At 36.0% G+C, this 16,677-nt stretch overlaps 1 protein-coding gene across 18 annotated transcripts in view; it reads left to right on the forward strand.

The window, feature by feature from the left end:
• The window catches only part of DMD (dystrophin), a 2,843,071-nt gene that overhangs the window by 2,004,718 nt on the left and 821,676 nt on the right, over positions 1-16,677 (forward strand). For all 18 annotated transcript variants that reach the window (XM_079909736.1, XM_079909735.1, XM_079909718.1 and 15 more), the window contains 2 exons: positions 10,846-10,993; positions 13,495-13,644. In XM_079909736.1, the coding sequence (XP_079765862.1) occupies positions 10,846-10,993; positions 13,495-13,644 (298 nt within the window). The remainder of the gene's footprint in view (positions 1-10,845; positions 10,994-13,494; positions 13,645-16,677) is intronic.

A 16,677-nucleotide genomic window follows, 5' to 3' on the forward strand; every position in this document is an offset into this window, starting at 1 on the left:
GATTTCCAACCTCCTCGGTACCCCCTGTCCAGATCAATGTTAAGAGGACTCAGGTGAGATGGGGTAGTTAGCTTTGTGGGGAGTGCAGTGTCTATGGTGGGGGTGGCTACCCACCTTACATCACCCCTTACATCTCTCTGAAGTCAAAGGTAGGGGCCTCAGGATAATCACTAAAAAAAACAGTATGAAGACTGCAGGAAGGGAAAACCGTGTTCTCCTTCAGCTGAATATTTGTTGAGCTGAAGAACTCCTTCACAAATCTGTGTAGCCTTTGCAGGGGCCAGAGGAACACCCGAGGCATTCCTTTGGCTTTTCATGTCAAAGAGGGAGGGTGGGGGACGGGCAGGAGCCGCAGGTTACCTGTGCATAGGAAATCAATGAATGACTGTGAAATGGGCTTTTTCTTCTTTTATTTTTTTTTCAATTTAAATAAGCAGGTGGGAGAATTGTCTATCATTAACCTAGAAGTGAAGAAAGAATGGACTCAGAAGATGCCAAATGTGAAGTGTGCATTATTAGTTCAAATGCTAGTTTACTATGTTTTATCCTCCAACTCAATGCTGATGACTCTGAATTCCATATTTCCAGCCCTCCTCTCTCCCCTGAGCTCAAGATCTCTCTATTTTTGAAACTAGTAATTTCCCTTAAATATCTGATACAATTAAATGTACTCTCAGCTGGAGTAAATACTGTCTGTTCAGCCAGATAAGGTGGGCTCACGCCTAGACCAGGTGTAATAGGTTGAACAGGTGAAGAGCACAGACTCTGGACCTAGATGACCCAGGACTGAATGCTGGATTGACCACTTATTAGCTCTTTGATCTTGGGGAGAATACTAAGCCTCATTTTCTTTCGTCTGTAGATGAGGAAAGACAAGTACCCATCTCACAATAGTAATGTGACAACTTGGTACTCGATTCAGTGGCTGCATATAGAAAGTGCTTAATAATTTTTAGCTACTAATGCTAATCTCTCTCCTTTTATCCACAAGTCCTGTTGAATCTCCTACATTTTAAACATCCTGTCTTCCTAGTCCCTGGCTACAGCTTCATGATTTGGACCTTCATTACTTTATCACCTTGCCTGTCACCTTGGTCTCAATTGTCTCATAGTTGATTCTGAAGCTGAAACCGGCCTCTGTACCCTGACAGTGAATTAAATCTCAGAGACAGGGTTTTGGGTGAAGTAGAAAAGAATAGCTTTATTGCTTTGCCAGGAGGCCACAGTGGGCTAATGTCCTCACAACTGTGTGTCCCAACTCGGGGCAGGGGTGGGGGTTGTGAGGAGTGATACAGTCAAGGGGCGGGGTTGCTGATAAGGAGCAGGGTGCCTGCAGAGCCTGCGTTCCTTCAATCCAGAGATCTTCTGGGGTCAGGTGATGATGGGCCAACTGTGCCTTTCTCTGGAATGAAGAATGCTTCATCAAGTAGTTAACATCTTCCATTTGGTGGGGGTCTTAGTTCTGCAGAAGAGCTCAAAGATATTGTTATGTGTATCCCTTGAGGGGCAATCAGGACCCTGCCCCCAAGGCTGCACTATTGTTTCTTGACTGCTCCTCCTTTGTCTCTGATTAGCAGCCATTTGAACCTGCCCTTTAGAACTCAGGGCTCTCGTCATACCTCCCTTGCCCACATCCATTCTCCACAGAGTAGCCAGAGTGAGTGGATGAAATAAATCTTTCTCTACTCAAGGAATTGGAGTATTTTATCACCTAGAGGTTAAAGCAAAACACTCTAGCCACTTCATAACCCTTCCTCAAGCCACTTCACCGCCTTCCTCTTTTGACCCTTCCTCCCTAAATCTCAAATACTTCAATAACCGTTAATGTCAACATTAGACATTGATGTAGGCATCCTTACTTTACAAAAAGAGCCAAAGTATTTGTTTTTGGCAAAAACTCATATAATCATACACTAGTTCCCATGGAAATTAATGCCAAACCTTTAATGACTCTATTAACAGAAAATAAGCTCACGCATCAGGAGATGATGCCGATGATAATATTCATTCATAATTATAAACTAAAGGTAACCGTAAACTGTCACTACATTATGAATATTTTTTTAATCCTGAAACAACCAGCAATTTGGCAGCAGCCAAAAGAACCTAAGTCATTACATCAGTGGTGGGAGGCTATGCAAACTAACCAAATTTCATTCTAAGTGGCACATTTTATCACATTAATATCACTGAAATCCGGATGGGTTTTACAATTTCTGCTGGCCAGGACACATGTGATTTAGAGCCCTGTATTAGAGCCCTGTTAAGAAGTGCTACATTGCCAATACTCTCGATACCACAGAAGATGACCTTGTGTAGGGAAAAAGACAGACATCAGTTACTTTAAAGGGAAAAGTGCTATAGGAGACTCAGACTCTAAATATGAGGAAGTTTTAAGAATACCACACCAATTTTTTCACTTGTATTTAATATTTATGCATCTTCAAGAGGAGCATAAGACGAAAATATACATAAACCTAAAAGAACAATTTCTTAATAAAATAAAACCTCTAAGTAATAAGTGTCATCATGTAATCAGCACCGTTGCCCACTCCAACTCACATCCTGGTAGTACTTACAATGGTACTATAATGACTTGCAACTGAAGGTGTCTTTCATTTGATGGAATACTGTAGTGCACATTGGTGAGTAAATTAGATCATGTTTTAGAACGAATATTGCAAAGAATGAGAAAGGTTCTTTTAAAACAGGAACACAAGATTGAAAAGAATGAAGGCAGAATTCATTCATTCACGCAACACTTATTTATTTAGCATCTATTCTGTGCCAGGCATTGTTTCAGGAGAAAAGGTAACAGTAGTAAGTAAAACAGACAAAATCTTTGCCCTCAGAGAGCTTAATTTCCTGTGTGTGAGATCGACAATATACAAAATAACCAAATTATAGTATATGTTAGTTTTAAGAACTAAAGAGAAAGATAAACCAGGGAGAAAGAACAGAAATTTGAGGGAAGAGGTGGGATTTTAAGTAGGGTCATCAAGAAAGACCTGCAGGAGGTGAGGGAACCAGCCACGTTTGATTTGTGAGGGAAGGTCATTCTAGGCAGAAAAAACCAGCAAGTACAAAAGCCTAGAAGCGGGGATGCATCTCGTGTATTTCAGGAGCACAGCAAGTGGGTCTCAAGAAAGATAAGAAGAAGGGAGAGTACATGGAAATGAGGTCAGAGAAGTAAAGAGAAAGGGTATCAGCAGATTTTATAGATCAGTGCTTTTTAATAGAAAAATAAGGTGAGCCTCGTATGTAATTTAAAATTTTCTAATTGCCACATTTAAGATAGAAACAGGTGAAATGAATATATTTTATTTAACCCAGTATATTAAAAATATTATGTTGACTTGTACATGATATTAAATATACTAATGAGATGTTTTATTTTTTTGAATTTTATTTATTTTTTATACAGTAGGTTATTAGTCATCCATTTTATACATATTAGTGTATATATGTCAATCCCAATCTCCCAATTCATCACACCACCATGACCCAGCCCACCACTTCCTCCCTTGGTGTCCATATGTTTGTTCCCTACACCTGTATCTCAATTGCTGCCCTGCAAACTGGTTCATCTGTACCATTTTTCTAGGTTCCACATATATGCGTTAATATACGATATTTGTTTTTCCCTTTCTGACTTACTTCACTCTCTATGACAGTCTCTAGATTCATCCACGTCTCTACAGTGACCCAATTTCGTTCCTTCTTATGGCTGAGTAATATTCCATTGTATATATGTACCACATCTTCTTTATCCATTCATCTGTCGATGGGCATTCAGATTGCTTCCATGACCTGGCTATTGTAAATATTGCTGCAGTGAACATTGGGGTGCATGTGTCCTTTTGAATTATGGTTTTCTCTGGCTATATGCCCAGGAGTGGCATTGCTGGGTCATATAGTAATTCTATTTTTAGTTTTTTAAGGAACCTCCATACTGTTCTCCATAGTGGCTGTATCAATTTACATTCCCACCAACAGGGCAAGAGGGTTCCCTTTTCTCCACACCCTGTCCAGCATTTGTTGTTTGTAGATTTTCTGATGATGCCCATTCTAACTGGTGTGAGGTGATACCTAATTGTAGTTTTGATTTGCATTTCTCTAATTAGTGATGTTGAGCAGCTTTTCATGTGCTTCTTGGCCATCTGTATGTCTTCTTTGGAGAAACGACTATTTAAGTCTTCTGCGCATTTTTGGATTGGGTTGTTTGTTTTTTTTAATATTGAGCTGCTTGAGCTGTTTATATGTTTTAGAGATTAATCCTTTGGCCATTGATTCGTTTGCAAATATTTTCTCCCATTCTGAGGGTTATCTTTTCCTCTTGTTTGTAGTTTCCTTTGCTTTGCAAAAGCTTTGAAGTTTCATTAGGTCCCATTTGTTTATTTCTGGTTTTATTTCCATTACTCTAGGAGGTGGATCAAAAGAGATCTTGCTGTGATTTATGTCAAAGAGTGTTCTTCCCACGTTTTCCTCTAAGAGTTTTATAGTGTCTGGTCTTACATTTAGGTCTCTAATCCATTTTGAGTTTATTTTTGTGTATGGTGTTAGGGAGTGTTCTAATTTCCTTCTTTTACATGTAGCTATCCAGTTTTCCCAGCACCACTTATTGAAGACACTGTCTTTTCTGATTGTATATCCCTGCCTCTGTTGTCATAGATTAGTTGACCATAGGTGCGTGGGTTTATCTCTGGGCTTTCTATCCTGATCCATTGATCTATATTTCTGTTTTTGTGCCAGTACCATATTGTCTTGATTACTGCAGTTTTGTGCTATAGTCTGAAGTCAGGGAGTCTGATTCCTCCAGCTCCGTTTTTTTTCCCTCAAGACTGCTTTGGCTATTCGGGGTCTTTTGTGTCTCCATACAAATTAAGATTTTTTGTTCTAGTTCTGTAAAAAAAAAAAAAAAAAGCCATTGGTAATTTGATAGGGATTGCGTTGAATATGTAGATTGCTTTGGGTAGTATAGTCATTCTCACAATATTGATTCTTCCAATCTAAGAACATGGTATACTCTCCAACTGTTTGTATCATCTTTAATTTTTTTCATCATTGTCTTATAGTTTTCTGCATACAGGTCTTTTGTCTCCCTAGATATGTTTATTCCTAGGTATTTTATTCATTTTGTTGCAATGGTAAATGAGAACGTTTCCTCGATTTCTCTTTCAGATTTTTCATCATTAGTGTATAGGAATGCAAGAGATTTCTGTGCATTAATTTTCTATCCTGCAACTTTACCAAATTCATTGATTAGCTCTAGTAGTTTTCTAGTGGCATCTTTCAGATTCTATATGTACAGTGTCATGTCATCTACAAACAGTGACAGTTTTACTTCTTCTTTTCCAATTTATATTCTTTTATTTCTTTTTCTTCTCTGATTGCCATGGCTAGGACTTCCAAAACTATGCTGAATAATAGTGGTGAGAGTGGGCATCCTTGTCTTGTTCCTGATCTTAGAGGAAATGCTTTCAGTTCTTCACCATTGAGAATGATGTTTGCTGTGGGTTTGTCGTATATGGCCTTTATTATATTGAGGTAGGTTCCCTCTGTGCCCACTTTCTGGAGAGTTTTTATCATAAATGGGTGTTGAATTTTGTTAAAAGCTTTTTCTACATCTATTGAGATGATCGTATGGTTTTTATTCTTCAGTTTGTTAATATGGTGTATCACATTGATTGATTTGCGTATATTGTAGAATCCTTGCATCCCTGGGATAAATCCCACTTGATCATGGTGTATGATCCTTTTCATGTGTTGTTAGATTCTGTTTGCTAGTATTCTGTTGAGGATTTTTGCATCTGTATTCATCTGTGATATTGGTCTGTATTTTTCTTTTTTTATAGTATCTTTGTCTGTTTTTTGTATCACGGTGATGGTGGCCTCATAGAATGAGCTTGGGAGTGTTCTTTCCTCCACAATTTTTTGGAAGAGTTTGAGAAGGATGGGTGTTAGCTCTTTTCTAAATGTTTGATAGAATTCACCTGTGAAGCCATCTGGTGCTGGACTTTTGTTTGTTGGAAGATTTTTAATCACAGTTTAATTTCATTACTTGTGATTGGTCTGTTCATATTTTCTATTTCTTTCTGGTTCAGTCTTGAAGGTTATACCTTTCTAAAAATTTGTCCATTTCTTCCAGGTTGTCCATTTTATTGGCATCAAGTTGCTTATAGTAGTCTCTTAGGATGCTTTGTATTTCTGTGGTGTCCTTTGTAACGTCTCCTTTTTCATTTCTAATTTTTCTGATTTTAGTCCTCTCCCTCTTGATGAGTCTGGCTAATGGTTTATCAATTTTGTTTATCTTCTCAAATAACCAGCTTTTAGTTTTATTGATCTTTGGTATCGTTTCCTTTGTTTCTATTTCATTTATTTCTGCTCTGATCTTTATGTTTGCTTTCCTTCTGCGAACGTTGGGTTTTGTTTGTTCTTTCTCTAGTTCCTTTAGTTGTAAGGTTAGATTGTTTATTTGAGATTTTTCTTGTTTCTTGAGGTAGGCTTGTATCGCTATAAACTTCCCTCTTAGAACTGCTTTTGCTGTATCCCACAGGTTTTGGATCGTCGTGTTTTCATTGTCATTTGTCTGTAGGTATTTTTTGATTTCCTCTTTGGTTTCTTCAGTGATCTCTTGGTTATTTAGTAACGTATTGTTTAGCCTCCATGTGTTTGTGTTTTTTACATTTCTTTCCCTGTAATTGATTTCTAATCTCATAGCGTTGTGGTCAGAAAAGATGCTTGATATGATTTCAGTTTTCTTAAATTTACTGAGGCTTGATTTGTCACCCAAGATGTGATCTATCCTGGAGAATGTTCTGTGTGCACTTGAGAAGAAAGTGTAATCTGCTGTTTTTGGATGGAATGTCCTATAAATATCAATTAAATCTATCTGGTCTGTTGTGTCATTTAAAGCTTGTGTTTCCTTATTAATTTTCATTTTGGATGATCTGTCCATTGGTGTAAGTGAGGTGTTAAAGTCCCCCACTATTATTGTGTTACTGTCCATTTCCTCTTTTATAGTTGTTAACAGTTGCCTTACATGTTTATGTGCTCCTATGTTGGGTGCACATATATTTATAATTGTTATATCTTCTTCTTGGATTGATCCCTTGATCATTATGTAGTGTCCTTCCTTGTCTCTTGTAACATTCTTTATTTTAAAGTCTATTTTATCTGATATGAGTATTGCTCCTCCAGCTTTCTTTTAATTTCCATTTGCATGGAATATCTTTTTCCATCCCCTCACTTTCAGTCTGTATGTGTCCCTAGGTCTGAAGTGGGTCTCTTATAGACAGCATATATATGGGTCTTGTTTTTGTATCCATTCAGCGAGCCTGTGTCTTTTGGCTGGAGCATTTAATCCATTCATGTTTAAGGTAATTATTGATATGTTTGTTCCTATTACCATTTTCTTAATTGTTTGGGATTTGTTTTTGTAGGTCCTTTTCTTCTCTTGTGGTTCCCACTTAGAGAAGTTCCTTTAGCAATTGTTGTAGAGCTGGTTTGGTGTTGCTGAATTCTCTTAGCTTTTGCTTGTCTGTAAAGCTTTTGATTTCTCCATCGAATCTGAATGAGATCCTTGCCGGGTAGAGTAATCTTGGTTGTAGGTTCTTCCCTTTCATCACTTTAAATATGTCATGCCACTCCCTTCTGGCTTGTAGAGTTTCTGCTGAGAAATCAGCTGTTAACCTTATGGGAGTTCCCTTGTGTGTTATTTGTCATTTTTCCCTTGCTGCTTTCAGTAATTTTTCTTTGTCTTTAATTTTTGCCAATTTGATTACTCTATGTCTCCGCACGTTTCTCCTTGGGTTTATCCTGTGTGGGACTCACTGTGCTTCCTGGACTTGGGTGGCTATTTCCTTTCCCATGTGGGACATTTTCAACTGTAATCTCTTCAAGTGTTTTCTCAGGTCCTTTCTCTCTCTCTTCTCCTTCTGGGACCCCTATAATGCCAGTGTTGTTGCTTTTAATGTTGTCCCAGAGGTCTGTTAGGCTGTCTTCATTCCTTTTCATTCATTTTTGTTTATTCTGTTCTGCAGCAGTGAATTCTACCATTCTGTCTTCCAGGTCACTTATCTGTTCTTCTTCCTCAGTTATTCTGCTATTGATTCCTTCTAGTGTAGTTTTTATTTCAGTTAGTGTATTGTTCATCTCTGTTTATTTGTTCCTTAATTCTCCTAGGTCTTTGTTACAGATTTCTTGCATCTTCTTGATCTTTGCCTCCATTCTTTTTCCGAGATCCTGGATCATCTTCACTATCATTATTTTGAATTCTTTTTCTGGAGGGTTGCCTATTTCCACTTCATTTGGTTGTTTTTCTGCGGTTTTATCTTGTTCCTTCATCTGGTACATAGCCCTCTGCCTTTTCATCTTGTCTGTTTTTCTCTGAATGTCTAAATATTTTTTTTTAACAGAAGGTCCTTGTTGGTTATCTATTTTAAATACAGCGGTGTGTACATGTCAGTCCCGAACTCCCAATCTACCCCTCCCCCCCACCCTTCCCCTGGAATAGTTTTATTTTTTTATAGCAGTTTTAGGTTCACAGCAAAACTGAGTAGAAGGTACAGAGATGATTTTTTTTGTACTAAGTCTTTGAAACCTGGTGTGCATTTTACACTTACAGCCCACCCCAGTTCCCCTTACATCATTTCAAGTGTTCAGTAGCCACATGCGAAGGTGTCTAGTATATTGAACAGAGCAAACCTAGACCCTCATAGGGAGCTGTAATGACTTTGACTTTTTATGTGAATGAATTGGGAAGCAATAGAATAGTTTTGAGTGCAACGGTGATATAATATGACTTGAGTTTTCACAGGAGCCCATATATGACTTGGGTTTTTATAGGATCTACTGTTTTGAGAATAGAGAAGAGAATGTCTTCTCATGTGCTCCAGGTAGACTTTGGACAAGCTCCCAGCAAAGAACTTAACTGAGAATAGACCAGTACAAATCCAATAACCAGATATGGTTTGGAGAATTAGTGTAACTGTAGTTCTCTCAATGCCCTATCTTTGCACAGGCTGTGAATAATATCTCTTTTCATGCTTCAAGACCCAGGTAGACCATTATCTTCTCTGGGACATCTCCTATGCCCTGCCCCCGAAATAACTTATGCTCTACAATATTCCGTCATAGTCCTAGATTTACATGCTTCTTTCCTCTCATGCACTGTGAGATTCTCGAGGCAAGGTACATAATACATTTATCTTTGATTCTAATGCCCAGTTGAGTCACTGGAAGTAAATGAGCCCTCAATGAATATGTGTTAAGTTGAAGCAAAAAAAAAAAAAAAATTAGCCTAACAGCCCCCAAATGGAAACGACTCAAATGTCCACCAACAGAGATATATTATATATTTATACAATTTAGTACTATATAGGGAGGAAGATAACTACACACAACCCGAATGATGATTGTAAACATTATATTGAATGAAAGACTATATGATTCCATATACATAACGTTCATACAGGCAAAGTAATCAAAGTTGACTGGTTACTGTACACTTGGAGGTAGTGACTGCAAGCGTCAAGAGCGGGCCTCTGAGCTTCTGATAACATTCTATTCCTTTTCTGGTTATTTGGTGTATCCATTTTTTAAAACTATATTGAGCTGTATAGTTATATGTGTGCTTTCCTATATGTATATTATACTTCAATTAAAAACTTACATACCAGAGATAGATAGTTCCCAAAAGACAACAAAACAAAAAAATGTAAATTATTTTAAGCGCAGCTCATTTTGCTCAGCTGTGTTATGATTCAATATGTAAGAATAAATTTATGGCTAATTGAGTAACATACAGTGTATGTGTTTTTATAATTAAAAACTTCCGCTAGTACAACATATGTTAAGTATTTTAAATCAGTTTCCCTCTTTTCTCCAAAAGGATTATGAGTCATAATTTGGAAAACATTTTAACATGCAGTAATTTAGTGTTTTCATTTAATTATCTTTTTTTTACTTTTACCTTACAATTTTCCATAAAGATATATATATATTTTTTAATTAATTAATTTATTTATTTTTGGCTGTGTCGGGTCTTCGTTGCTGCACGTGGGATTTCTCTAGTTGCGGTGAGCGGGGGCTACTCTTTGTTGTGGTGCACGGGCTTCTCATTGCGGTGGCTTCTCTTGTTGCAGAGCACGGGCTCTAGGGCACACTTCAGTAGTTGTGGCACATGGGCTCAGTTGTGGTGCACGGGCTTAGTTGCTCTGTGGCATGTGGGATCTTCCTGGACCAGGGCTCAAACCCATGTCCCCTGCATTGGCAGGCAGATTCTCAACCACTGCGCCACCAGGGAAGCCCCATAAAGATATATTTTATTTAAACATTTTAAAACATGCAACTTCATTTTAGATACTTACTCTAGTGAAGTTGTTCTCAACCAGGGGCAGTTTTGCCCCCCAGGTGATACTTGACTATGCCTCAAGACATTTTTGGTTGTCAAAACTGGGGGGAATGCTACTGGCATACAGTGGGGAAAGGCCAAGGATACTGCTAAACTTCCTGCCATGCCCAGAACAGCCCATTCACAACTAAGGGTTATTTAATCCTAAATGTCAGTAATGCTGAGGTTGAGAAACACTGCTCTAGTTTAATAACATAATGTTGGAATTTTAAAATTAGAATTTTTTTCTTGACCAATTTTAATCTCACCTTTTAGAGATTGTTGAGGTATTGAAATTGCTCTGTGAATAAATTTTCTTTAAAAATATTATATTGTTAACATCTTAAAATGGCTTATTTTATTGAAAGTGCAATTTTTTAAAGTTTTCCTAAATAAAAAAAGAAAGTTTGAGAAATATGTTGTGGATAACAATTTTATTCTTCTTTCTCCAGGCTAGAAGAACAAAAGGATATCTTGTCAGAATTTCAAAGAGATTTAAATGAATTTGTTTTATGGTTGGAAGAAACAGATAACATTACTAGTATTCCACTTGAACCTGAAAATGAGCAGCAACTGAAAGAAAAACTTGAGGAAGTCAAGGTAATTTTATTTCTTAAAATCTCCCAGGGCCTACTTGTATTAACAGTTTATGAATCTAGGGGCAGTTCCCATGAGGCCCAGTTGTTTGGACTCTGCGCTTTCACTACCGTGGCCTGGGTTCAAGCCCTGGTTAGGGAATTAAGATGCTACAAGCCACATGGCGGGGCGAAAAAAAAAAAAAGAGTATATGAATCTATTTTTTTAAATGTATTTAATCATTGATTTCCTGTCCATTAGGGTATTGATAGTTCCTTACTAGTTTTTCTCACAACTTTATTTTGTCTTAGCCCAGTGAGTATGTATTTTTTAAAAAGTGTGTATGCGATATATATGTGTGTGTGCTTGTGTGTGTAAAATACATGGTGATACTTTTTAAACCAAGGTAAAATTAATTTTAGACTTAATGGAGAATTCCACAGCTCCAAATAATTTCAAAAACTGAGGAGAATCTTTATAGAAATGAATGCCATTTCTTAGGGAAGATCTTAATTGCCAAATCAGTCTCAGTACTTCAGCCTTTAATTAAAGGCATTCGATTTGCCTGAAGCAATGTTTTGTTTTGGTTTGTTTTGTCTGTGGTGTTGGAGAGGTGATGTTGGCTCACTTTCTATACTGGTTTAATAGACTTCCAGTTTATTCAAGTGGTTTATCATGTCTACCTACTGTGCTGTCTGCTTAATACTGATTACCTCTCCTGGCTGACTGAGATGCTTTTTTTTTTTTTTAGCAGCATCTCAAAATTCAGAAGTTTTATTACTCATCTATTAATTCTATTACATTTATTTATTCAGTTTTATTGTTTTAAAATATATAAAAATAAATGGAGAAATTTATACCTATCTTATCTATGCACCAGTCCCCACCCAGAGTGAGATGCTTTGATTGTGCAGATGGGTGAACTTTCATGGTTTTAGTTTTAGGAAACAAACTCTTTTGGATCTGTTTTACTTTAGTTCTTGAAGGGAAGGTAAAAGGGAAAGGGAAATTAACATTTAATCATCCCCTATTTTATACTAAGTATTAGATGTATTTACATCTGCTATTTTATTTAATCTTATCAGACTTTGAAAATGGTTGTTATTGTCCTCATTTTACGAGGTCACACAATCAAAGAGAAATGGAACTGCTTCTTTATCATTGATTCGGTTGGTCTGCACATGCAAATTAGACTCCATGTCAACTACTTATTTCTGTGAAATAAAAAATGTGTACCTGAACAGAGGATAAAGTATGAAAAGAAAAATATTGCTTAGTTCAATAAACAAATATTGAGCACCTACTATATGTCAGATAATGCACTAGGTATTTGAGAGTCAAAAAATAAAACGTTTTTGATCCATAGTTCATTTGAAGACAGTTATGCCATGGAAAAATAAACGCAGTCTGTTCTTGAAAATTCATCTTTCCTAAATGTATTGAGTGTTATATATAGCAATCTAATTGATAATTCATTTAAGAGACATGTTTAGTGGTGTTCACTTATTAAGAAATACACATTGATTTCCTTTTTTCCTTAGACAATCTAGATCAGCACTGTCCGATAGAACTTTCTGTCATGATGGCTATGTTGTACATTATCAGTTTTAGTAGCCACTAGCTGTATGTGCCTTTTGAGGACTTGAAAGGTAGCTGATGTGACTGAGGAATTGAGTTTTTAATTTTAATGACTGTTAATTAATTTAAATTTAAATAGCCTCATGTGGCAAGTGGTACCGTACTGAACAGTGCAGCTATAGATGACACAAATAAATAAAAGACAGTTAATAAAACTATGGTAGTTTTGTAGGTCGTGGGAAAGGGCACTTTTAATGTGATGTTAAATGAGTAAGAGAAATTCAGGGATGTGGAGGTGTCAAAATTAAGGGTTCTTGAATGAACCCGGCCAAGTTTGAATCGCAGCTCTGTTGCTTGCTTCGTTTGTGTCCTTGGACCTGCGATTTAACCTCTCTGTCTCAGTTTCATTCTATGTAAGATGAAGATAATAGGATGTACCTCAGAATTATTGTATAAAAGTTAACTGAGATCATATGTGTGAAGAGCTTAGCACAGTGCCTGGTACCTGGTATGTTCTCAAAGTTAGTTATCTCTTAATATGATATTGCAATTTCTTACTCAGTGGTATGTTATAGTATGGAGACCTAATACCTGAGAGGATGATTAAATTTGTCCAGATTGTTCTATTTCTGAGAGGTGTGTTTTTACACTCTTGACACTGTTTGGAGTATTGTTTTAGAGCTCATCATACTACATAACATTTTTCTCTTGAAAAAAAAATCTCTGAGGGATAAGGTATCCTGATCCTTTCTAGGATGGGCTGATTTACTTGGGAGTGGGCGTTTTAGTCCACCAAGCTCTGTGCTCTGTAGAAAACTTGGTATTTGAGGAACCACTGGGCCTCCAGTCTTGCTTCATTTTGATAGACTAATCAATAGAGGCAAAGACAAAGTAGTTGGCATTGTGCTGTAATTCATTTTAAACGTTGTTGCATTTGTCTGTTTCAGTTACTGGCAGAAGAGTTGCCCCTGCGCCAGGGAATTCTAAAACAATTAAATGAAACTGGAGGAACAGTGCTTGTAAGTGCTCCCATAAGCCCAGAAGAGCAAGATAAACTTGAAAATAAGCTCAAGCAGATAAATCTTCAGTGGATAAAGGTTAGACATTGACCATCTGTCCTGTCACATGTGTTAAATGTTGCAAGCATTTGTTTTGTTTCATGGTGCTTAATTGGTGGGGGTGGGGGAGAGGGGTTGGTTTTGTGGCTCGTTATTTGTGTTATATATATATATATTTTAAACTTGACCATTTGATTTGGCTGTATGATTTGTTGTGGATGGAAGGAATGGTGATGGTGAACGACGATACGTTAATGACCAAATGCCAAGATATACACCACTATTACTTTATATGAACTATTCTAAAGAATTAGACTGGAAAATGGATGAAGCGATTAATTTAGTGTTCAGGTATATACTGACAATATTAAAGCAAGATGGAGGTGGTCTAGCTCAACAAGTATCATAAATCAAAATTACTTATCCTTACCTATAATATAGACTTAATCAGTGATTGATTAATGCGTGATAAACTTCTCCAAAAGCTGTTTTATTTATTTATTACTATTTATTTATTTACTTACTTACTTGTGAGTCTTCATCTTTCTAACCTGGATACTTTTTAAATCTAATATTTTAAATTGCTTATCAAAGTAATGCATACTTATTCTTTAAAACCAAGTAGTGCGTATGAATATATAATGAAAAGCAACATCAGTTGATCCATCACTATTTATCGAAAGGCAGTCTTCTTCCCACTGTACTGCTGTGGCAACTTTCTCATAAATCAAGTGAACATATATGTATGAATCTGTTCTGGATTCTCTATTCACTTCCATTTGATTATCACTGTCCTTCAACTAGTACCACACTGGCTTTATAACAATCATCTTTCAACAGCTTTATTGAGGTATAATTTATATACCATACAATTCACCCATTTTAAAGTGTACAAATCAATGGTTTTGGTATATTTACTTTTTAAATTGTGGTAAAATATATATAACATAAAATCTGTCATTTTAACCATTTTAAGTGTATAATTCACTGTCATTTATTATATCCACAATGTGAAACCATTACCATTGTCTATTGCTAAAGCATTTTCATTACCCCAAACAGAAATTCTGTAACCATTAAGTAATAACTCCCCATATCCCTACCCCTGACACCCCCAAAAAGTAACCTCTAATCTACTTTCTGTCTCTATGAATTTGCCTATTCTAGATATTTCATATAAGTGGACTCACACTACCTTTGTCCCTTTGTGTCTAGATTATTTTACTCGTAAGATTTTAAAGTTTCACCCATGTTGTAGCAGGTATCAGAACTTCATTCCTTTTTATGATTGAACAAGATTATACTGTGTATGTGTGTATATATTCAATATATATACACATACGTATGTGTATATATACATGCATGTATACATACAGTGTATATATATATATATATACCTATATATACATATAATATATACATACATACACGTATATGTATGTGTGTGTGTGTATATATATATATATATACACATACACACAAACCCAACATACTTGCTTTATAAAAAAAAATGGGGGATCTGGTAGTGTAAATCCTCCAGCCTTATTCTTCTTAGACCAGAGTGGGTTTTTTTTGCTATTTTTGGTTGTTTGGTTTACCAAATAAATTTTAGAACCAATTTGTCATTTTTTACGAAAACCTGCCAGGATATTGATTTGAATTGTGTTGAATTTATAAATCAATTAACTTTTTACAATATTGAGTAATCTAATCCGTGAAAATGTTACATCCCTTCATTTATTTAGGTCTTCTTGAATGCCTTTTTAGAAATATTTTGCAGTTTTCAATCCAGAGGGCCTGCACATGTTTTATTAGATTTAGTCCCAGATATTTGATATTTTAATCCTTTTATAAGTGGGATTCATTTCAAATTTTATTTTCTTTTTGTTGCTGGTATATAAAAATAGATTTTTTTTTTACATTAAGCACACATCCAGTGTCCTCGCCAAATTCACTTATTAATATTAATGGTTTGTAAAACATTTTGGATTATTTTAATGTACATAATCGTGTCATTAAGTAGAGGAAGTTTCTCTCTTTTCAATCCTTATGATTTTAATTGTTTTTGCATAAACTTGGACCCCTAAAACAGTGTTTAATAGAAGTGGTGATAATGGGTAGCCTTGGTTCATTCCCTGTTTCAGGTGGAAAGCTTTCAGTAATTGATCATTAAATACGATGTTTCTTGTAGGACATTTTATAGATCCTCTTAATCAGATTAAGGAATTTTTCCTTGTTCCGTTTCTCAAGTTTTTATTATGAATATGTGTTGAACATATTCATATACTTTCTCTGCATTTATTAAAATGTTTCTATGATTTTTCTCCTCTGAATGTGATAAACTACAGCCATTGTTTTTGGAATGTGAAACTACTCTGGGATTCCAGAAATAAATTCTATTGGTCATGATGTCTTGTACTTTTTATGGATTGCTAGATTCAGTTTTCTGATATGCTGTTTATGATTTTTATCTTTGTTCATGGCAGGAAATGGTCTGTAATTTTTTTTGAATCCTTCTCAAGTGTTAATAGCATTGTTAGACTAGTCTTATAAAACAAGTTGCGAGGTGCTCTCTTTCTTTGTTCTGAAATAAACTGGTGAAGACTGGTATCATTTCTTCCTGAGATGTTTGGAAGAATTCAGTTGTAAAGTCATCAGTGCATAGGGTATTATGTTTTGTTTTGTTTTGTTATTGTTGGTTTTTTTTGGTGAGAAAGTTTTTGATAATTGATCCATTTTTTAAATAGATACAGGGATGGTTAAATTTTTATTTCTTTGTGTGTCAGCTTTTTTAAGTTGTGTCTTTCAAGGAATTTGTCCATTTCCATGCTATTTTCCCTTTTGGGGCTGTAGACTTTGTTCATACAGCTTGTGATCCTTTATATATTTATATTTAAGAATGAGAAAATAGAAAGACTGCAAGCTGTGAGTACCTGGATGGGTATTGTAACTGGGATATTTTACTCTTATGTGCTAAGGTAGAGAGCTGAGTCTCTTGTTGAAAGAGAACTTCAAAGTCTATAATGCAGTGGGCTTTATTCTGAGGTATTCATACCAACTGCTGAGATTCCT

This window comes from Stenella coeruleoalba (genome assembly GCF_951394435.1).
Source record: "Stenella coeruleoalba genome assembly, chromosome: X".
In the NCBI taxonomy this organism is placed as follows: domain Eukaryota; kingdom Metazoa; phylum Chordata; class Mammalia; order Artiodactyla; family Delphinidae; genus Stenella; species Stenella coeruleoalba.